This window comes from Cynara cardunculus (assembly GCF_001531365.2).
Source record: "Cynara cardunculus var. scolymus isolate 2C chromosome LG 7, CcrdV1, whole genome shotgun sequence".
Classification (NCBI taxonomy): Eukaryota; Viridiplantae; Streptophyta; class Magnoliopsida; order Asterales; family Asteraceae; genus Cynara; species Cynara cardunculus.
Window position 1 is genome coordinate 15,308,045 of NC_037534.1, and position 23,778 is coordinate 15,331,822.

Here is a 23,778-nt window from a genome sequence, read left to right on the forward strand (position 1 = left end):
GAAGGATTCTCAAATCCAGTGTTGGTGGGATTTCAAATGAATCCCGGGATTTGAAATCCGACCATTTCTACAAACCAAACGTAGGATTGGAATGGATTTCAATTCCAAATCCCTCCAAATCCCTCAAACCAAACGCGCCCTAAGTCTATAACAATGGATTGATTTGACTCCGTCGGTTTGTTCATGTATTTGGGCATGAAAGCTTGTGGATAAACTAAGCTTCTGCCTGTTTAGCATTATCTTGAATAAGGGCTCGTTTACCGAACTCTTACTGGGTAAGCGCCTATCGGCTATCGCTTACCTTACCAGTAAGCATGACAAGGACCAAGAATCTTACCCAGTAAGAGGCATAACAAGGACCAACAATTTACCCGGTAAGCGCTTACCGGGTAAAAGATGCTTACCACAATCCATTTTGATGGCTAGAATGTTACCTAACAAGGTAAGTGAACGGTGATAAGTGTTTGATAAGTCAGAGGAACCGTCCAAATTTCCTTTATGAAGTGATTAAGTAATTGGTTTAACGAGTATGAACAGATGACTATGTATCAACTTGTCTTTACTTGTCGTTTTTCATTATTATCTTAAACATTTCTTTTTGATCTCCAGTATACCCACTTTCTCTTAAATTTCTGCACATGGTTTAGCATATTGTTCTAATCATTGATGTATGCTTTATTTATGCAGAACTTTGATGACGTCCTGGTACCTGCTGATCATGTAAGTAGGAGTTTCAATGATACATACTACATCGATGCAGGAACCGTCTTGAGGTGCCACACTAGTGCCCATCAGGCTGATTTACTAAGGAAGGGGTACGCCAATTTTCTTGTTACCGGTGATGTTTATCGTAGAGACTCCATTGATTCAACTCATTACCCTGTATTCCATCAGGTATCTTACTCTTTTCTGAAGCAAGTATCATTTTACATCAATTATGCAGGTTATAATCCATGTACATGAGAGTGTGCAGATGGAGGGAGTTAGAGTCTTCAATCCAAGCGATTGGAATGATTCTGGCATGGATGGCACTTTATATGCTGCAAACGATCTAAAAGCATGTCTCGAGGGTTTGGCACGTCACCTATTTGGTAAGAGATTTAGTGTTCGAGTTTTTTCCAATGCGATAATGGTTATTAAGTCATTTATCTTTGTTAAGTTGAAATAGAAGTAACTAAAAAAGAGTGAACATTTGGTCCATGATGTATGCAATAAAGGTATATAGTTCTTACTCTATTCGTTTCAAAATAAACACAATAATTCCCTTTTTTGGCGAAGTTTCAATCCATGGTTACTTCTTTGTTGATTGGTGATTATTACAAAAATATTGATGGCATATATTTTTTCCACCAAATTCCTTTATCTTATCAATTGAGGGATACTTCAGATATTTGATAAATAGTCAAAAACTTGCACTAAACAATGTTCCCCATCAACCGTTTGCATGTACTTTGGGATGGAAGGATTATGAATAAGAGAGACGCAAATATTATTTCTTTTAAAGCAGACAAATGGTCATAAACCAAGAACCACTGTAGTATGATAGTATTTGATACAATTGATTTGCAGTGGTGTTGGTGGTAGTAATTTGATCACGTATACAATTATGAGCTGCATATACTTTTGAGCGATTCGCCATTTAAAATCATTGAAATATTCAGGTGCTGTCGAAATGCGTTGGGTTGACTCTTATTTTCCATTTACAAATCCATCATTTGAACTTGAGATATATTTCCAGGTAAAATAATTTCTTGAACGTTGTAATTTAAATTTCCGATTCTACCCTTATTTATGACACACAAATGTTGATGAGATGACACTATTGTCATCAAAATGTGTAATAATTATCTGGGTAAAATTGTCATTCAGTTAATTAAAAAATGTAACAATTATACATTTCTAGAACTATGTTTCTTTATTGTGAACATTTATTTTAGGACAGATGGAGTATTTGCCCATGGATAATGCAAGATAAATGACATTGATTTTGGTTCCAAAAACTTTTATTTCCTCGTCATTGAGGAGACTTAGATGTTCAACGAACGGTCAAATTGTTATTTTAAACATGTGTGTGGTCAAATGTTACAACGGGACTCAAAGTAGCTTGTGTAAAAGAAGCTTCTAGAATATGTTTCCAAATTTATATGTACAAAGATATCCTCTACCTTTGCAAAACCGATGAGCCATGGTGCACCATGACCACCCTTTTGTTATTTTCAAACTGAAAGTGTTGAAGAAATGTGTAGTTTTTTTATTTTCATTTAACAAATTGTGGATGATTTTTCTTCAGGAGAAGTGGTTGGAAGTTCTTGGTTGTGGGGTGATGGAACAAGAAATACTAAATCGGGGTGGCAAGACTGACAATGTGGCTTGGGCATTTGGGCTTGGATTGGAACGTTTAGCAATGGTCTTGTTTGACATCCCTGATATTAGACTCTTCTGGTCTACCGATAAGCGATTCGTGTCTCAGGTAATTTACTGGTCTTGATTGCTTTGTTAGATGGGTGTCTTGTGAAGAACCTTTAGTTTTTGATGGATAAGAAATGGAAGATGTCTTTTTGCTTTCTCTCTCATGAATATAGTAGTAATGCTTACAAAGAACCTAAATCTAATTTTTAATGATCTCCCCTTATTGATGCAGTTTACCAAAGGTCAACTTGGGATAAAATTCAAACCATTTTCAAAGGTATGAACCGACTTCTTTGTGAACACAGTTTGCCAAAGGTTGACTTGAAATATACCATTGTGCTATCTTCATATATATATATATATATATATATATATGTATGTATAGAGAGAGAGAGAGAGGGGGGGGGGGGAGGTTCAGGGGAAAACCCCCAAAAAAAATGAAAAACCGAGGAACACCCTAGTAATCATTCATCTGGATGGTATGCACATGTGCATACAAGTGATTGAAGCTGATTCTTGGTTCTTATGCAAATGTGCATGTTATGCACATGTGCATACCGGACAAATTGCTTACTAGTTACTTGTATGAACATGTGCATACCGTCTAGATTAACGGTTACTAGAGTGCTCCTCAATTTTTCACTTTTTGGCAATTTTCCCTTTTTCCTGACCCTATATATACAGGGGAGACATCAAATGCAAACCAAGCCATTTCTACGAACCATCGATTTCATTGTTTAATTTAATGAAATTGTTTAATACTATGAAATTGTTTCATATAATTCTTTTCTTGATGAAATTGTTTCATGTGTTTCTCATGCTGATGAAATTTGTTTTCTAAAATTAATATAATGAAGATGATAATGTCCATAATTAATGCCCTTCATAATAAAAATGACTAATCAATCCTCATAATTAAAAAGTGAAAGAAGAAAAAGAAAACTTATAATTGGTTGAATGAGGTTTGTACGGCTTGTACAAATGGTTTAGTTTGCATTTGATCCCTCTCTTATATATATGTGCAACTTTGAGGGCTAGCTCAACTGGAAAATAAAGGCTTAGTCTTGAGGCTCATCCCCGTAGATCGCTAATTTGAGTCTCCTCAAGGCCATTGGATTTTCTTGGCTGTTATTTTTCGGGGTCTCATGGGATTAGTTGAGGTGTGCTCCGCCTCCAAAATAAATGTCCATAATAAAAAAGGCACACAATTTTAGAAATGTGTAATTATTACACCTTACAATTAAGTAAATGACAATGTTATCCTTCATAATAGCAGAAAAAATGTATCTCTTCATTTCATAATTAATTGTGGAAATGGAAAGTAGACAGTTATTTTTTGAAGTGGATACTTATTTGGGGATGGAGGGAGTAGTATGTGTGAAACCTTGGATGGGCCTTTGGTTCTATATATCAAAGAAATTATAGAGAATTTGTTGGAGATGCTCTAAGATACAAACCTTGGATGCGCCTACATGGGGATCGGGAATGCCTCCATTTCGTCATGTGGGATATTGGATCACCGAGATGGCAAACACCCTTTTTCCCTCTCTTTAAATGGCAAGAACAAATCTTTGCTTTTTTAGCTGTGACTTTCTCAGAAACTTCTTGAAACCTCCGGTACCTTCGTGCATTCGTTTTCATACTTTTGTATTTTGAGAGTAATAATTTAATGTGATTAACTTATGAACATATATATTATTTGCAGTATCCACCTTGTTATAAAGACGTGAGCTTCTGGATCAATGATTCATTCAGTGAAAATAATCTTTGTGAAATTGTTAGAGGCATCGCTGGTGATCTTGCCGAGGAGGTATGACTCATTTCATTGTTTTAAATTCATTAGACACGGGTTTAAAAATCATAAGAATTCTTGATCATATAGCATTTTGAATGTAGTTTCTTAATAAATAACACCTTGTTCTAACCTAGATTGATTAGAAAGGAACACTTTGTTTGTATGTTTTCGAGAGAACCACATAAGTAGTATGTCTTAAAAATGAATGAAATATCAATCCTTCATGTACTACAGTACTAGGGCTCGTTGGTTGGTTGTGCGAATATACAATATTTGCCATCCATTTTTCAAATCGACTTTTCATGCTCAAGCCCATGTCCCTACATAACCTTCTCTGAAAAGGGTCTGACCCCACATGGATAGAAAATTAGATTTCTGAGCTCCTTTTAATGTCAAAGTTATGGGATACTAATAACTTCCATCATGGTGTTAAGTAAATTTGGCATTTATTGGGCCCGCTTGCTGCTTTGGACTATGGGGCTTAACAGTCACCTACCGTATTGGTCCCATGGCCATTATGGGTGACTTGTAGGGGCAAGTGGGTGGTGACTGAAGTCGAACCCTAGTCCTTACACTGATTTTATAAGGATATCCACCTCTTTACATGTTATGCTAAAGTTTGGCACAGTTGGACCTTCCTTAATGGTGCAAAGTGATATGATTTTGTATATTGAACATTTAGGTACAATTGATTGACAACTTCACCAACAAGAAAGGAATGACTAGTCATTGCTATAGGATCACATACCGCTCCATGGAGCGCTCTCTTACAGACGAGGAAATAAACGAGCTACAGGTATCTTCTCATTTGGAAAATCAAAGGCATTCCAATTTTATTTCTAGATCCTCTTTCACAAGTTAGGGGTATTCATAGAAACAACTGCTCTATCCTTTGGGGGGAAGAGGTCAGGTCTGTATACATCACACCCCTGATCCCACCTCAAGCAGGGATATACTGAGTTCATTTGGTTTGCGTTTTTCTTGTTAGTATTTCGGTTTCATGTGGCAATCCAACTCGTTTTTAGCATGAATCAAAATTTTATGTTTGTTTGATGTTGATGCAGTGGAATGTTCGAGATCAGGTGCAAAGTCAGCTGAATGTTGTTATGAGATGATTTTCGATGCAATTTTGTTGGTAGCGCATTTATGTTCTTTGTCGATTGATGAAAGTCATTCAAAAATTGCATACTTTCAATTTCGGTATGTGTAACCCTAGTCTTTTGTTTCAATCCTCCTAATATTTACGACATAATTACTCCAGATGTCTCAAAATAAGAGTCTACATTTCCCACTTTCAAAAGTAAATATATACTTTCTAATCACACTAAATTATGGCATGAAAAAAGTTCATTACTCCTAATATTATTAAGAGTAAAAATTGTTATTTAGTTAATTAAACTATAAAAACTATTTTATTATATTTGCACATTTATAGTTAGCCTGATCATCATTTACATTGACAAAATGTTATACCATTAAAATTTGTTTTGAGCATAAAAAGGGATATCCGTTAAATTTTGAACGGTGTTGTAGGATATTAGAAAATACAAGGAACATCAACAAGAAAAATCTCTCGAAATCAACAAAAAGAACCCATTCAACTAAAAAACATAAAAAAATCCCATGAAACAGTGGAATTCGGCTAAAAATATATGACAACTTTACAAGCCTTTGATCCGCTTTAAATTAGACATAAACAATCTGGCCAACATTCAGAAGGCTCTCGCGAGGAACATTAAGGATGATACTTTGCTCTCTGCATATCTTCCTCAAAAATGCATACAAGTAATTAATACATATCTTCTTATAAATCCCTGAATCCCTCCTTGCTTCCACAATTGTATTTCCCATTATGTGCACCACCCCGGCATCCCGACAACTCTTCAAAAACGCCATCTCGTCCGCCCCCACCTCGCTACTAACCGACGACTCACTCCATGAAGAAACCGTGATATCAACAACAGATGAAAACGTGTCCTTAGTAGAACTAATGGTTTCTTGCCCGTATAAGCTGTACTCATCCGAATCAGAGCTTGCATCCATCAACGACTCTAGTTTTGCAAACAGGAAGACGCTATCGAGCAGTTTCTTCTCAAACTCGTCGTCTTTCTTGTGATCTTTGTATCCGTACCTTGCAACACACCTAAATATACGGGCAAAATACACAAAATAACAATTACTTTTATAAATTTCTTTATTATAGCATTGTACTTCCGGTTTTTCTTATTACAACAATGTACTTTCAAACTATTTTTTTATTAGAACATTGTACTTTGAAAAATTTACCCATTATAGCATTGGGTAACCTTTTGATTTAAATTTACCCATTATACTAGGTTTCCATGCCACGTCATTGTCCACGTAGGCTGTCCACATGTACTATAGTGATGTGATTTTCTTATTACAACATTGTACTTTTAAAATTATTTTATTATAGCATCTACTAGTTCTTATTAAACTATGTACTTTTAATTTTAATATTTAGATATTTTACATGTTATTTAATAAATATATAAATAAATTAAAAAAATCTAAATTATTCATTAATATATCAATATTAATAAAACTAGTAGAAGACAACTTATCTCGCTAATATTGTTAAAAAAATATGTGTTCTTTGCAAAAAGAAATTACGAATTGTTTCTTTTTTACCAAAAAAATATTATCTTTTAAAGAATATATTATATTTGTTCAAAAACTTCTATTTGACGTATAAATATATTAAATTAATTAGATATTTTTGAATTATTTATTAATATAACAATATTAAAAAATTGTAAAACACAATATATTTCGTTAACATTTTAGAGAGAACTTTAAAAGATATGTATTTTTTTTAACAACATAAATTAAGAAGTGTTACATTTTTTACAAACAAAATATATCTAAAAAATAATGTAGCATATTTATTTAAGAAATATTTTACTCTAGAATATTTAATTTGTATACAACTTAGTAAAAAAAGTCAAAATTAAATGTTCTTTTAAATCATAGCAATAAAAAATGAAAATCACTAATAATAATTTGAAATAAGTTTTTATTTTTATTTTAGTTAAATCATCAAAATGATGTGTCATCCACATCACCTCATTAAAACCACACAAGCAAAAAAAGTCAAGGGGTTAACCGGTTTAAAAGGTAACAAATTACCCATTGCTATAATAGGTAGATATTTTAAAGTACGATGGCTTAATAAAAAATAATTTGAAAGTACATTGCTGTAATAAAGAAAAACAAAAGTAGAATGCTATAATAAGAAAATTTATGAAAGTAAGTTGCTATTTCATGCATTTAACCACAGAATTATTAACAAATCAAACGGAACAAGTAAATCCAAAGCAAAAGTAGGGTCTTGCCCCAAGGGGTAACAAATATGGCTTTATGTAACACCAAAAATGTTTAAATATCCTAAAACTATTTTACAAGACTTAAGTTTATAGGATCAAACAATATTACACCACACCCTATGAAAAAGTATTACCATTAGTTCATATGACTTTTTTGGACATCCTAATAAGTTTTTTTAGAACACTTTTGGAATAAAGTGTCATATTAGCTCTTTTAACAAGACACTTTTTTATAAGACACGGTCAAATGATGTCATATAAAGCCTAAAAAACTATTACGACGTCCAAATACGTCCTAATCAACTTAATGTAACACTCTTACATATGAGGCATAATTGTTTGATCCTATAAATTCAAGTCTTGCAAAGAAGTCTATTAAGACAATTTAACGATATTTAATGTCTCATAAAGCTAATTTTGTTGTAGTGGTTTCCGTGAAGACCCGTGGCTCGCGAAAGAATAAATAAAAGAACAAGTGAGCAAGCGTGATGTGAGAATGCGTACAAACAAGCAAACAAAAAAAAGGTACCTGAACATATGATAATTCTTCGGCCCGAGTCGTTTCACCAAGAATCTTTCCTCTTCAGGGACTGTGTAAACCGGAAGGGACTTGATGCACACCAAGACGACTACGGAATGGATGGCCGGTAGATTGGTGATGAAATGCGAAAAGATTCGTGGGACCCCACTTACTAGCTCCGAGTACACGAGTCCTATCCCAGGAACACGGACGAGCCCCAAGCTTGGACCAAGATTAAGAATCCATGCCAACGAGATCTTACTTTGCATCTCTAACTCATACCTTTTCACTGTGCCGTAATGCCATACATGCATGATGACAAGAAACACAACTGCAATCGCAAGAGGGACCCATGCTCCCTGATCGATCTTGCAGAGGACTGCCGAGAAATAAGTGCATTCCACCACCAGCGATAAGATTGTGAAGATGAGGACGAGTATCCAGTGACAACGCCATACTAGTAGCATGATTAATATCATCAGGAGGGTCGTCACCAGCATGACTACAACAACTGCCGTGCCTGTGATCAATACACGGTTTTTTAACTTTAAAACTGATACGGAACCTATAGTAAAATTCAATAAGTTGAAGATGTAACCCTCCCTGTGGCTTTACCCTAGCAGATAAGGAGGTGGGCATCCTTGCAGTCTGAGTGGATGGTCTGAGGTTCAAGTCCAGGTACCACTCACCTGCCCCCTAGGACATGCGATTTACCCCCCCACCCCCCCACCCCGCCCCCGGTATGGTGGGGGCTCTCCAGAGGTTGGTGTTAGGGTGGTGTTATAAGGCACATAACATGCAACTGAGGATTCAAACCAGTTTACGTTATGCTATAATGATGTCCTTGTTATAATATATTCCTCCGGTCTATGCTGTTAATTGCGGCAATATATCGGATAACAAACATTAGTTATTAGCAAAATAACGGTGGTCAGATTGCTGTTTAAATTGCGGTAGCACAATTATCGCCGCAATTTTGACCGATATTTAGGATCAATTCCGCTCTATATTAATGTTACTTTTTTTTTGGGGGGGGGGGGGGTTGGGCTTTACTTTTTTGGGGGTTCCAACCGACATTGAGCTGCAAAAGTTTGTGGATGCAAGAGATGGCCTCATTTGGTCAGAAGTACGAGAAGCAATGGGAGGTAATGAACAAGTTGGGCCAAGTACAAGAAGTAAAAGGGAGCGCTATAGGGAGGATGATGTCACATTGGAGATGAAGGGGGAGAAGGGGAAGAGTGGGAAGCTAGCCTAAACGAAAAAGTGAACTTATTAGATGATGTTGACTCAGATGCTGTACCTATTGCTTGCGATTAGCTCGTTTATGAACACTTTTCCTATTTTGCAAATGATATGTTTATGTAGGCATATTATACATATAATTATATATAATTCTAAGAAATATTATATGAACCGCTATTTTTGGACCGCTATACCTCTGCTATAACCGCTTCCGACCGCAATTTTGTATTTTCACCGCTATAACAACATAGCCTCCAGTTCCCTATTAATTGTCATACTTTCACTTTGCATCCCAAACAAACTACTTTCAATTTGGGAACTGATATCGACAAATCAAATATATTGGAAAGCACAAGTACATGAATAGGAAAAGGAATTAATCTTCATTGATAAAATCTGGAGTCTATAAAGAAATCTATGGATTGGAACTCTTAGTTCTCATTCCTTATCCCTCAAATTTCTATCTTTAGGATGCGCCATCTCATAGAACTAAATGAAAGTTTGCAAAACTCGATACCTTCATCATTAACAGAAAAACCCTATATATAGGGTATGTACAAAGAAACCCTATCGGCTATAATTAATGATAAATATAAATCAAATCCGTAATTATCTCTAACTAATATAATCGTAATTATCTCTAACTAATATAATCGTAATTATCTCTAACGAATATAATCGTAATTATCTCTAACGAATATAATCAACCGGCTAAGACTAAAAATAGCGCATTTTGATGAGCAAGAAGCTTCGAGAAAACTGGTGTTTTCTAAATTATAGGAATCTAAGGAAGGATCCCAAAGGATTGATCTTTCTTTTAGTTGTTGAATCTCTCTTTTCTGGGCAAAAAACAAGTTTGAAGTTCAAAAGTCAAATGATTAGAACTATAGAGAACAGAAGGAATACCTTTTCCATGACAAATGTTTCCCAGCCCTAAATCTCGTCGATTATAATTACAAGGCCTCTCCTAATGTCTTGGAAGTAACCTCCACCACCATGAATCCCGGATGGATTTCTAGCATGGTATACTTTTAAAATTTTCGGTGCAACAGGTACTCCCTTTCCAATTTAAGGGGTGTTTGGATGCGCTCTCTGAAAGTGATTATGTGAAATTGAATAATCAAAATCAGAGTAATAGAGCATGGTGTAGGAGATAACAATGGATGCGTTCTACTGCTTGAAGTTTAATAATCACTTTTGAAGGTGTTGAGGAAGTAAATAGATAAAACAAGGGTATACAAGTAGGAACAAATTCATTTAGTAACCGCGAATATTTTGAAAATGGAAACAACTAATCATGATGAATATCGTGATAGATTTTCATGATAATTATCATGAACAATGAATATTTTAGGTTATTCATTGTGAGTAATTCATGAAATAGTTGGTTCCCCACTTCCCAAAGGCAGTTATAGTTCTCATTTGAACTTTCCACTATACAAATAACTATAACCTACCTTCTTATGATCATTTTTGTTGCAGCTAGTATGAATCTCATTATTCAAACTTGATTTAATTCTCCCTCAATAATCAGATAGTAGGTTCCCAAAACTATAGGAACTGATTGTTTTGACTTAAAGTCGCAACCACATCCAAATACCCCCATAAGAACCCTCACGAACAAATGGACACTCTACTAAAAAGTCAATACTCATAAGATCAATTGGTTCAGCAAAAGTAAACCTATGTGGAAGTTATTTATTGTAACAAAGCATACTTACCATAAGCATTACCAATTTGACTCTGATTTTGGAATCTAGTTGTTACAAGAATGCAAAGAATCATAAGGGTCCAATTGATATCTGGAACGTATATCTGCCCAAGAAACTTCCTTGATGTATGAACTACCTTCACTCGGGGGAAACAGTCAAGGGCACATGCCTGATCAATTATTGAAAATGTAGCAGATATAGAAGCCTGACTTGCGACAATGGCAGCTAATGTTGCGATAACAAACATTGGCCAGTATATACCTTCTGCAACATTTATAATGATTTATGTTACTTTAATATTTCAAGATCATTTACAATAACATAACTCTTTTCAGCCATAAGTAGTTGGGATACCAGTCATTTCAAGTATAATACTAGTTGGCTTCCGGTGCATTGTGGTTGTTACAGACTATCTTCTAAATGGTTAGAAGCCATAAATATACACATTATGATCATAAAGTCGTGAATAAGTGTGTACATAAAACCAAACCGAACTAACTGACCAAGTATACCCCACTCGAAAAATAGGGTATGGGGTCAAATCTAAACAGACATGTCCTCTACCCCACCGGGTGGAGTGGCTATTCCTGTAAAGACCCCGACTTGTTCAAGAGTGTGAGCAAAAAGTAAGAAGAACAAAGACAAGCAAATAGCAAGCAACATAAAGAAGAAACGGGAGTAAGAAATAGTAATGAGTAGGTACGTTGAAACATAGACAAGGTAAGGCAAAATACACATAGAAAACGTAAGGCCATGCAAAAACATACATCCCTCTATCCATCATAGGATTCCGATAACCTAATTGCCATCTCTCTACTCCCCCTCCTCCGTCCAACCGTCAACCCTCAGCCACTCCAACTCCTTTCTTGTCCCGTCCACGCTAGCTACAGGTTCAAAAAGGCCAAACCTAGTCTGCTACCAAACTCCTGCTTCTCCAAAAATTCCTATTGGAGGTCATGTCCTAAAACATGTCCAAGGCTTTCATGGCTATCCTCAATTGCTCATCCCAAGTCCTCATCGCCCCCTTGACCGTCACGTTTTCTAACCTCTGGTGCCGCTACCAGTCTCCAGCAAACGTGCTCAAACTACTGCAATCTTCTCTTTCTCAATTTATTAGTGTCAGGCGGAACTCCGAACACCACCCGGCGGCAGGCCTCATTCAGTATCTTGTCTAACATGGCCCACCATAACTCCACTTAGGTATCCTCATTTGTGCAACTTCCTTTCATGAGCCTTCCTTGTTGCACACATGCATATCCTACTGATGAATGGTTATTAGAGTGTTCCTCAGTTTTTCAATTTTTTGGGGGTTTCCTTGAACACCCCCCTCTCTATCTCTATCTCTATCTCTCTCTCTCTCTCTCTCTCTCTCTATATATATATATATATATATATATATATAGTCAGAGTCAAACGAGAAGGCTGTTAATTTGCGAGAAGGCATGTGATACAAACACGTCGTGTTGACCGACCATTGTGTGGGTGACTTCTCTCGACACCTTCATCATGTTTAACCAAGTCGTCCATGCCCTTTGGACATGTTGTATCATGTGATTTTACTATGTAATCATATGTGATCTGAACCTTCTCACACTTCTTGCAAATTGACCGACTTCTCGCATGATCTTCCATATATATATAGAGAGAGAGAAAGGATCATGCAAGAAGTTAAACATTTTGCGAGAAGACAAGAAGTCTCAACATCATACATGATTACAATCCTTTGGGTGTGTTTAATCATATATGATTAAGCGTCTATGTGGTCAATGAAACATGTGTTTGATCATAATATGATTAAGCTTGTATATCATGCGTGTAATCATATATGATATTGAGACTTCTCGCATTCTCGCTAATGTTTAACTTCTCGTTTAAACCTGCCTATATATATATATATAGGGTTGGGTTTGATCTCAGCCTATGAACACACATATATAGGGATGGGTTCGATCTCAGCCTATGAACATTTTTAATGGATAAAGAGTAGAAGAAAGGTTAATGGATAATTAAAATAATTAGGGGCAAAAGAAGAAATGAAATATCCATGAAGTCCGACGCGCCATCTACGAATAATGTTCTTTCTTCTTTTTTTAAATTAAAAAAAGCTTTACCGCCTTAATTTTTAATCAAAGTTATCTTTAAAATAATTAATATTTTAACCAAACAAATTACATAACAAAAACAAGAATTTTATCTCTTCGATTTGACATCCATGACGATATTTATTTTCGTTCTCGTACTGATTTTTACATGAAATAGTGTTTGTGTAAATTAGGAATATTAATGTACGTTCATGCGTATACAAAGATTTTTTATTATTCATACATGAGTATGATATTTATCATTAATATATATTTTCACGATAGTAGTCATCTTAAATATACATACCATTCATCATTAGTGCATGTATGTGAACGTGTATACGACAACTTTCCAGTATTCATATGGTATGATATTCCTCATGAGTATACATTTTCACTCTAATATTCATCATAAATATACACATGAAAATTTATCATGAATATTTATGTATGTTCACATATATGCAACATCTCTACAGTATTCATATATTAGTATGATATTCACCATGAATATATATTTTCACTATAATATTCGACATGAATATACTATAGTTTCAGCCCTGCATACTCTAGTTTCTGTTTATTGGGTTCTCGAAGGTCTCGACCGATCTTGAAAGGTTTAAAATTGGTCTCAGTGGGTTCTCAGCCGGTCTCGAAGGAAGATGAAGGTGGTGGATTATGATTTTACACATTCAAAAAGTAAAAAACACACTAAATCAATCGACGGGTTCTTGATCGGTCTTGAAGGGTTCTCGATTGGTCTCGATGGAAGACGGAAGATGAAAGTGGTAGGTTATGATTTTACACACAAACACACTAAATCAATTGGTAGGTTCTTAATCGGTCTCAATGGATTATTTATCGGTCTCAATGGGTTCTTGATTGAAAATGAAGGTGGTGCATTATGGTTTTACACTCACAAACACACACTAAAAGTTGTCAATATAGTACTAACTTTCACGTTGAACATATAACATGGAGAGACATATATATATATATATATATATATATATAAAACTTCTTTTCATGATTATCATGGAACTATTGTTAGTGATGGTGGCTCACATTTCAAATATGAGAATTTCATTCTTCTCTTCAAAGATAAGATATCAATCATGAGGTTTCCGTACATGGGCAAGTGAATCAACAAGAAGATTAGCATTATTCTAGGAAACACTATTAGGCTGGATGATAACAATTGAATTTTATGTTTAGACGTTTTATTATGGCTATAAAGACTGGTACCAAAATAACTGAATGAAAGAAAACAGAATAGGGTTCCTGTAATTCGAGAAACAGGGTCTCCAATTGGTTTGAGACTAAAAATATATTTTCCTATTCCTCTCAAAACACCCAAGGCCCTATAAATAGCTGATCCCTAAACAAACCAATCCTAATTAAATAAAAGATAACTACTAACAATTCAAATAAATGACCCTAAATACAAAATAAGGATAACTAAATCGGCCAGTCGTATCATTGTCGTATCGGAATATCCCCTTATTTTTACATCATGTATACCTTTTATGTTCTCTTTGTGTGCATTGAGGACGTTGTTTTATGTTAGGAAGGTTTAGGTATTGTATGGCAACACTTTCACTTTGATGTTTTTCCATTACTTTCAAAAAAGGAGCAAAAGAGGAAGACAAATGGTGTTTAGCATTGGTATGTTTTAAAACCAAAACTGCTTTGCACGATTTTTTGCAAACACTCGCAAACTTGATTTTGATGTTTCTTTTGTTTACAGAAGTGATATACGACTATATGAGAACTTCATGCATAGTTCGATTTTGATGAAGTTGACATTTCAAAATCAATAAAACACAAATCATTTTCTTTTAATTTTCAGCTTTTTTCAATTAAAAACAAAATAGTCATGCAAAACACTTTTGCTTTCGCTATCAAATAGAAATCACAACCAGTAAACATTAGAAAAGTAATCAGAAGATTGAAAACACAAGTGTTGCTTAACAAGAGCTTAGTTGTTAGGAATAACAGGTTCACAAAGAGTGATTGAATGTCTGTAGGATATGATATATGTATATATGAAAGTTTTAAACCAAACTATGTGGATTAAATCCTGAAGAACGATATAGAAGCAAATAGTTTTGCAATTTATATTATTTTAACATAAATCTGGTACCAAAATTTGTTTCAATTCTTTTAAGTTGAATAATAACCTATAAGCAATGGTCTCAAAACAAATGTTTGGATTTGACCCTAAACTTATTGCCACAACAAATACACCATAACTTGAATTTATGTGTTGTCATTGCAACCACCATCAGCATTTTATCAAAGAAGGCTTTTAACTTTCAACTCCTCATCAATGTTTCATATCCTCCTCTACCGCCTATCAAGCCTCGCTCCTACCTAAAAGAGTACTTTGTAGCCTTTTACAAATCATTGGCGGAGTATTGAAGTTCATAATGTGTTTTTGTATGTCTCTTTATGGTTTGCACAACTTCTTTTTCTAACATAAGGTCTATACTTTCATCTCTTTCTCAAATATACAATGTTCAAACAACAGACCAAATTTCATGAAATAATGGTGATTAACTTTCTAACCTTGAATAGAGAGGCAATCCTGCAAAAATTATGCTTTCAAACCTTTAGATATGTGAAAACAAACCTGGGATAGAGTGGTAAAATGTGTCGTACACATGTTCCTTGTTTTTCATGAGGTAGGCTGCTTGTCCGCAATAGGCTAGAAGAAGGCAAGGGAACACAACAGTTGTAAATGCAAGCTGGATTGCTGAATGCGGAAAATGGGCAAGATCAGCAAATAATGCCTCCGTCCCTGTGCATGTTACCAATATAAATTAGTATACCCAATAAGTCAAAATTTCTAATTCCCGAGCTTAGTTTCCTAAATAATCAATTAACGGTTAAAATTATTTTCTGTTATGTTTTAGATATTTAGATTTTTGCTTTCAACAACAGCCAGATGTTACCCTATGTGAGAATATGTGGAACCCCCTGATCGCTCTCCAAAAGAGCCCTTAAGGAGAAAGGGGAGGTTCAACATATACACAGGAGAAACGGTCCAAGTCTAGCCACTGTGGGACTCCAACACTCCTCCAACGAAGGCTAGATGGAGACAGATTGTCCCAGGATGTCGAGAGGGGGCTAGCCGAGTGTTGAATCCCAAGGGTGGTAGACCTTGGCTCTGATACCATGTTAGAATATGTGGAACCCTCAGATCACTTTCCAAGAGAGCCCTCGAGTAGAAAGGGGAGGTTCCAATATATATGCAGGAGAAATGGTCCAAGTCTAGCCGATACGGGACTCCAACACCCTACACCAGTTTCAGGTTACCACCAGCTATTAGATCTTTGTCAGCAACCACTTGTCCTGTGGGACTAGAATCAACCAGTTGTATGCATTCCAACATGAAATATCACAGGAGATTACTTGGACCTGATTGTAATACGAGTTAGGAGTATCATTTGGGTAAGGTACTGAGGCATACTGTTTAGTTCCCACAAATCAGGTTTTTTTATGGAAGTCGACTGTCAGGAATTATTATATTGTGACTGCATCTGATTCTCCTTTCATCCAACCTATGTATATATCCATAGGGATATCATGAAGAAACACTAAGATCTCAAAATGATTTTCTTTGCTAGTTTTATATAGTCAGTTCTCCAACTTGAGGAGCGTTTGTTACAGTAGTTTTCTGTCGTATCTTTGTCACTTCATGTGTTGTGTTACAAGCTTTTGTAATGTGAACAATGTTGTTAGGGGTGCGTTAATCAGCAGGAGACAAACTCTCCTGGGTGGTTTCCAGAATCTTTCTAAAAAACAAGTGTTACCAAACGATACCTTAGGTTTTCCTTCCATTTTATACTTTCGGCTTCTGATCCACTATGTACTCTATTTGAATTCCCTCCATAACGGTTAGCCCAACCAATGCAATTTTGTTACAGACACATTGGGGAGAGAGAAATCACCTGTAATACTCAACATGATCCCTCCAAGTGAAGTCCAAGCATCTTCTCCTCTCCTTCTAAAATACCAAAATATATAAATGGGAGAAAAGGCCCGCAACACCATTGTGTCGTGTTTTAAAATGTTGAAAATTCCAATTCCTCCGATTAAGAGAAACCAAAGCAATACAATTGGAGCAAAGAACCATCCAACTTTATCAGGACCATAATGTTGGAGGCAAAACAAACCTACTAGTATGCAAACAGCAACAACTACAATAACATCTGCAAAAAAGAATCAAGTCATAAGCATATCATCATGTTGAAGAGAGAGAGAGAGAAGGAATCTAGATTCTTGCAACACAAAGAACAAATTATAGATGATATACAGTTTCATACTAGACATACCATTTCTCATCACCGGGTGGGCTACCTTGATACCGCTGGCGGCCGATAAAACTGGTAAAAACATATATGTTGATTAATGATTTTCATATAAGAAACAAAAGACAGACACTGATGGTGTAACATAGATGGACATGCATACATGAGTCTTTTTCTTTAACCAAGTAAAATCTGTGTTTTAGTGCACTCAAGTTTTTCACCAAAGCATATAAATAGCAACACTATGATATAACCAGTTTCCAGCACAGATCATGTAAGCTGAGGTATCATGAAATTCTTTATGTCCAACTGTGATCTATATGGATAATAATTACCATAAGATTAGATTTCATTATAAATAAAAAATTAAGATTAAAAAGACAACAAATAGTCAACTGTGACAAACATTTGACTGACGTCGTAATTTTTATTTTTACTAGTAAAAAACTATACCATATGTTGCTGGTAACTTGTAAGAAACAAAGTTTGGGTCTCAAAATGAAAACCGAAGGTCGTATTTTCCCTTGCTCTTTTAACTCAGAATGATGATTTATGAAAACGAAAGAGCTTTATTTCAACCACATTTAGAACTAATTGAATAAGAAAGACACGCCTGCACACCCTCAGATGGAGGGGAGAGGATAATTAATATGCTACCACCTCCGTAGCAAAATAAATGTCCCCCATGAAAAAGACATGGTTTTAGAAATATGTAATTATTACACTTTTTAACGAACTAAATGACAATTTTACCCTCAATAACAGAAGGAGTAATGAATTTACTCAATTTTATAGTTAAGGGTAGCTAGGATGGAAAGTAGACAATTACTTTCGGAAGTGGACACTTATTTTGAGAAACTAGAATAGAAATGCGAACACTTATTTTGTGACGGGGGAGTATCTTTTTCCTTATGCTACTACCAAAATATGGAACCATGATTCAAAAGACTTTAACATGATTCAAAGCTGATTCAGCCACATGACAGCAAAGGGATGGAAGTTGGCCACTGTGACATAGCTGATGACATTCAATTTATAAAAAGAATGCAAAGTGACAATAGCATTGACATTTAGTAACCAGTTATGATTCCGGTTCCTATTACTTCAACTGAGTGTGTGACAAGCATAGCTTTTTTGTGGATAACCCACTTCGTTTCTTTTTGTCCAAGTTGCTTCTTTTTTTGTCTTAACTCACTTCCTTTTTTGTTTGTCAGTTTCAAGAATATCCCCATTCATAGGTTCGAGATTTACATCTATGAACTGAAAGGTCCGTATGGTCCACAGTTTTTAGAATCAATAGGTCTTCAAATCGTTCATTTGAAAAAAATGAAACCCTTCTTATTGGATGATCATGAGACTTGCCAAAAATCGAAATTCTTGATCAATGGAGGAAAAATATCACCATTTTTGTTCAATAAGACACCAAAGTGGATGATTGACTCATTCTATAAGAAGGTCCCGTTGAGTTCTTAATAATAAATGTATCACTATAAAATCCATCAATAAGCACTAAATATCAAAGAATGATCAGCCAACCTTACCTGAAATAGCAGGAGTTAGAATTCCATCTCCAATGACCATGCAAGTACCGACAAGGACAAGTACAAGAAGTGCATTCTTCTTTAAAGCATGCGCTTCCAACCATCTCTTGGTCATTGCAGCAACTGAGTTCTCATTAATTGGGGTAAGACTATATGTTGTCAACTTCTCATCTGTTCGATGTTGATTAGGGATTGTTTTAACTTTTGCGTGCCGACACAATAGTGAGTAAAGAGCAAACGTTCCACCTGGATAATGAATGAAATTTATGTGGGGAGTTTGTCTACAAGAAAAATGACGACCATAAAGGAGTTTATATCCACCTCAAGGGGTAACTAAACTTCACATTACGTGTGCAGCGCCTGATTAGACCCTTCCATGCCCATTGTTGTTAACAAACTTGATATTGTGGAGAGATATTCTTCAAATATGTGTTTATTCTATTAGGTGAAACATAAGTAGAGTATAGTGGTGAGCCATGGGTTGAAATAATGACAATTGTAAGAGAAACATTAATTATTAAATATATATATATAAATTCAGAAAACTACCATATATTAACACTCGTTGGAGCATATTATATCAATCAAGCATATATATAAAGAGGATAGATCAGGGGAAAACCGAAAAAAAATGAAAAACTGAAGAACATACAAGTAATTTGTCACATTCACACATGCACAATGCACACGTGCATGAAGACCAAAAACCAGCTTCAATTACTTGTATGCACATGCACATACTGTCCAGATGAATGATTATTTGGGTGTTCCTCAGTTTTTCATTTTTTAGGGGTTTTCCCTTGAACCTTCCTCTATATATGTTGGGGGGGGGGGGGTAATTTGTGATCTTCGAAGTGGGTTTGTCACAACATCAAGTTGGAGCATACACATTGAGCATGCCTGATAGTACCCGAACCAGCTCGATAGAATGGGGTTCATGAGAAGTCCAGCCAGGCAGCCACCATCTCATGAATGAAACGAAGACCAACATGGTCTTCGCTTAAATTTCCTTAATGTCCACCTAGGCGTTAAGCGTCCCCTTACCAATTCGATTAGTTAGGGCCGCTTAATCAGCCTCGCAGGCTTAATCAACCTTCAACTGACTGTTGAATTAAGCGTTTCAACATATTGCAACAGCTTAATTCTCTATTCTGAACTTGTGTTTATCAATCCCCTTTCTCTATAGCAGGAGGCAATCTATTCAATCATATACAAGTAACCAAATCATTGGAACAATGAAAATAGTAAATTAGCAACTACCATTCTACCAAAATTATGTAGTATTGAGTTCTTACTTTTCATATGTATGCATAAATTCAATAATCATTGTAATTTATGTATTTAAATGAAACGCTTATGTTTTAGCTTAACTGCAAGTTTGATCCCTGCTTACAAGATTAAGCGCAAGGCCACTAGGCCACTTAACGGTTTTTAGAATACTCTCGGCCAACCTCAAATTGAATGGTGTGCTCGTAAAATACATCTGGTTTTTAGAAATACACAAGGAAACTTTATTGTCGAGAAACGCGGTACATTTTCGCCAAACCATGTGTGTCAAATGTTGTACTCAATACTCATGGAGAAACCACATCATATTTTGAGTTTTTCTTCTCTTTCAAAACACAGAATATTTTTACTGACAATATCACATGTGTGAGTGAGAGGCATACTTGAGGATGGAAGAACCAAGGATGTCCAAGGTTCTCCTACCATTCTTGAACACACGTTCCAATGACAAGTATCATGAACTTAGGCACATAGGCACCATGCATGCATGACCACTGCTATGTGTGTAGTGGATCTCCACCAATGCCTTCTCCAAAGAAGAGTCAAGAACATCCTAGAAGACACAGAAACACTCTTGGACAGTCTAGTATTCTCGATTGTACTATAAGAACTTAATGTATTCTAGATAATTCTTGGGTCATGTACACTTGGAGAGCAATGTAGCAGAACCTATAAGTTTCTTGATGGGAGGGATTGAGCCTCCTATAAACGGAAGACTCCCTCGTTAGTATCATCACTAATAAATTACAAAGCGTTTTGTGCTCCTTTCTTGTGTTCTCTTTAGATTTATCCAGTGCCTCATTTTAGGCATAAATTTTAACGTTAAGGCCGCACAGAGCTTGAGAAGAAATAAGTCCATGATGCAAGGCCATATGAGCATCCTGTTGTCACTTATATTATATTAGAAGAGAAGGGCTAAGGGGAGGCCCTTTAGGAGAAGTCTCATTAGTTGAGGAGTCACCATAACAAGCACCAAAGGGAAACTCGAAGCAAAACCAGCGTAAGCAAAAAGAGAGGTTTAGGATGGGATCATCACAACTTTATCGCAGGAATGCCCAATAAAATCGTGGTTTTGCAACCTAAGGGGTGGACACTTTTTCTAAGTTCCTTCAGTCCTTTTCCTAGCATAGAAGCAGCGGATATGGAATGCATGGATGATGTGCATCAAGTTAGTGTCCTAGTTGACAATCATGCTCCTTGTTTCGAATATGGCAGGTTATGGAATTTAAAGCATAGCAATCCTAAAGTCAAAGGTTTCATTCTGTTTCTAGTCCAGGTTCTAGTTTGTTGGTCAAAATTAGTATGTTCCTGCTCAGGTTAGGTTTCATTTTGTTGGTCAATCATAATCGTGAACTGATTTTAGGATGGTTCATCAAGTTATTAAGGCTTGCAGTTCAAATGTATTTGGGAAGACATCTTGCCATCATCGAATTAAATTGTACCTTAAGCGGATCTTTTGAAATCCTATTCAATAAAATTCCATATTTTGGCCTGAAAAAGGGGCATACTGAGTACAGACAAACCGATCCTCAAATCAGATGCAAATTTGCATGAACCATTTGTGGAAACAGTATTGACGCAGACTGAAGTCTGAAGGTCAAAAGATAACATTTTAGTCCAGAACTTCTAAGGAAGAACAAACAAAGAAGACTGAAATAAGAGTTGAACGTAAGCCCAAAAGGAACCATCTGAAGCTTTCCAGTAGTAATTTATTGACTTTGACATCAACCCTTGTAGAGATATTGTTGCTTTCCTACATATTTTTTAAGTCCATCCAAGATAATAAGATGAAGCATCGGTTAGTTATATTAATTGATAATTCCTTGTAGGTTTTAACTAATAGTTGGAGATTGAAACTTAGCAGATGTTGATTATCATTCACTTTGATAAAAACAAATAATAAAAATGGAGAAATAAGTGTACCTTGACCATTGTCATTTGCACGACAAACGATGAAAACATATTTGATGAGTGGCACAAGTGTAAGAGAGTATATGATCAAGGAAAGTGCACCAACAACGTCCTCAGTGTCATCAATTCCTTTAGGGAATGTATTGTAAAATACGTATAAGGGAGACGTTCCCAAATCTCCATAGACAACGCCAAGACTTTGAAATGCAAGTTGCACAAGCAGCATTGCAGAACATCTCTGTATCAACAGATAATATCAACAAAAGTTTTATAAATTCTGTAACTACACTAATCACACCATCAAAGTCATAATATTGTTATTTTTCTTTCTTCATCTTGGATAGTTTCAGCTTAGTTGCTAAGGGGCAATCCATTGAAAATCTTGAAGTGATTTCTACTCACCTAAAGCCATGAACCAGGAATGTATGTTTTTGATTAATCATCAAATATCCTGTGGACCACAATCAATGCTTTTAATATTTTGTAACGATCAGTCATGGAAAAAGATTTAATCACATTGGAGCTTTTTGTGTGGTTTTTCAAGGGACATCCCAAAATAGAAAATGTTATAAATTTTTTATGGGATGAAAGTAGTATTTAACCAAAGGACGTGTTTGATAACCATAAACTAGCTTATTTTTTAAGCTTATTGAAAAAATCCCCATTTCGTTAGTCATGAACTAGCTTATATGCTGGGTTTTTAAAAGCTACTCCAGCTTGAGGGGATTTTATCCATTTTCTTCAATTATGCTTTTATACTTTATATTGGTAAACTTTTAACATCCTTTTAGCTTATTTTTCATTGTCATCTAGCTTATCAACTAGTTTTTACTAAACATAACCAGCTTATAAGCCAACAGCGGGCTTATAAGCTAGTTTGCCAAATAGAGCCAAAGTCTGGCAACTATACGTTCTTAATCAAGAGAAGAGCAACAGTTTCAAGAATATCCTTCTGACCAAACCTCAAACGCAAAGAATAAAACCTGCAAGCTGAAAACGATGAATGAAGAACTACTCAGTTTTCTTTAAATCAAGCAAGTAAAACCAGCATATCAGGCAAATTTTATTAACGACTTGACATTAATCAACAAATGTCAATGCCAGTAAGCTTAACGCCTAATTCACAAATTCTCATATGTTCAATTGAAATTAACACATAGACACACAGAAGGTTCAACCCTAGTTCACAAAAAGCTACCTTTTCTGTGTGCATATTCTTGAGCCTGCTAGCCTCTTCATCCATGGGCTGATCAAACTTCTGCTGCAAATCCCACATTCCACCTTTGGCTGCAGACTCGGTGTTCTCATTCCCTTCCATCTCAATCACTTTTAGTTTCTCTCGAAAATGGTATCGCAAACTCAAAAGCAACTGAGCCAAACTGATCCCAAATTCACCTTGACCTAATTATCATTCGATCAAACACTCAAATCGAATAAAAATACACAAAATAGAACTTGATATCATCACTCTTCTAAGTGGGATCAATCAGCACTCACATCAAAAATAAAAACCGAACACATTCCTTCAATTATATTCCAATCCTCTGATCTGAAATCGAAATGCATTGACGGTATCTGAAATTGGTTGATGACAGTACCAAAATTCAAGACGGAGATGCG

General features: G+C 35.6%; 2 protein-coding genes across 3 annotated transcripts in view; one reads left to right on the forward strand and one right to left on the reverse strand.

The window, feature by feature from the left end:
- Nucleotides 1–5,466, forward strand: part of LOC112515253 (phenylalanine--tRNA ligase, chloroplastic/mitochondrial) — a 17,277-nt gene extending 11,811 nt beyond the window's left edge. Inside the window, exons 3-10 of the mRNA XM_025121954.1 lie at nucleotides 688–894; nucleotides 974–1,091; nucleotides 1,662–1,738; nucleotides 2,291–2,470; nucleotides 2,642–2,686; nucleotides 4,115–4,219; nucleotides 4,887–5,000; nucleotides 5,269–5,466. Coding sequence (XP_024977722.1) covers nucleotides 688–894; nucleotides 974–1,091; nucleotides 1,662–1,738; nucleotides 2,291–2,470; nucleotides 2,642–2,686; nucleotides 4,115–4,219; nucleotides 4,887–5,000; nucleotides 5,269–5,319 — 897 coding nt within the window. The 3' untranslated portion in view covers nucleotides 5,320–5,466. The remainder of the gene's footprint in view (nucleotides 1–687; nucleotides 895–973; nucleotides 1,092–1,661; nucleotides 1,739–2,290; nucleotides 2,471–2,641; nucleotides 2,687–4,114; nucleotides 4,220–4,886; nucleotides 5,001–5,268) is intronic.
- Nucleotides 5,467–5,867: 401 nt separating this feature from the next.
- LOC112515838 (potassium transporter 10-like) lies at nucleotides 5,868–23,778 on the reverse strand. Of its 2 annotated transcripts, XM_025122775.1 has the most exons (10): nucleotides 23,357–23,778; nucleotides 22,171–22,396; nucleotides 20,965–20,967; nucleotides 18,961–19,206; nucleotides 17,444–17,494; nucleotides 17,060–17,320; nucleotides 15,739–15,906; nucleotides 11,035–11,289; nucleotides 8,081–8,591; nucleotides 5,868–6,347 (listed from the first exon to the last, which is right to left on the reverse strand). In XM_025122775.1, exons 1-10 carry the CDS (start codon nucleotides 23,474–23,476, stop codon nucleotides 5,891–5,893), a joined length of 2,298 nt encoding a protein of 765 aa, XP_024978543.1. In that variant the 5' UTR covers nucleotides 23,477–23,778; the 3' UTR covers nucleotides 5,868–5,890. The 2 variants fall into 2 exon arrangements, with proteins under 2 accessions (XP_024978543.1, XP_024978542.1); XM_025122774.1 differs by lacking the exon at nucleotides 20,965–20,967.

Bases quoted from the DNA above. Each gene is read 5' to 3' on its own strand.
- LOC112515838 (XM_025122775.1), bottom strand. From the start codon at position 23,476: ATGGAAGGGAATGAGAACACCGAGTCTGCAGCCAAAGGTGGAATGTGG. The intron at 17,321-17,443 runs GTATGTCTAGTA...TCTTTTTTGCAG, and splicing joins CCACCCGGTGATGAGAAATG to ATGTTATTGTAGTTGTTGCT. The intron at 15,907-17,059 runs GTGATTTCTCTC...TAACATGCACAG, and splicing joins GATCATGTTGAGTATTACAG to GGACGGAGGCATTATTTGCT.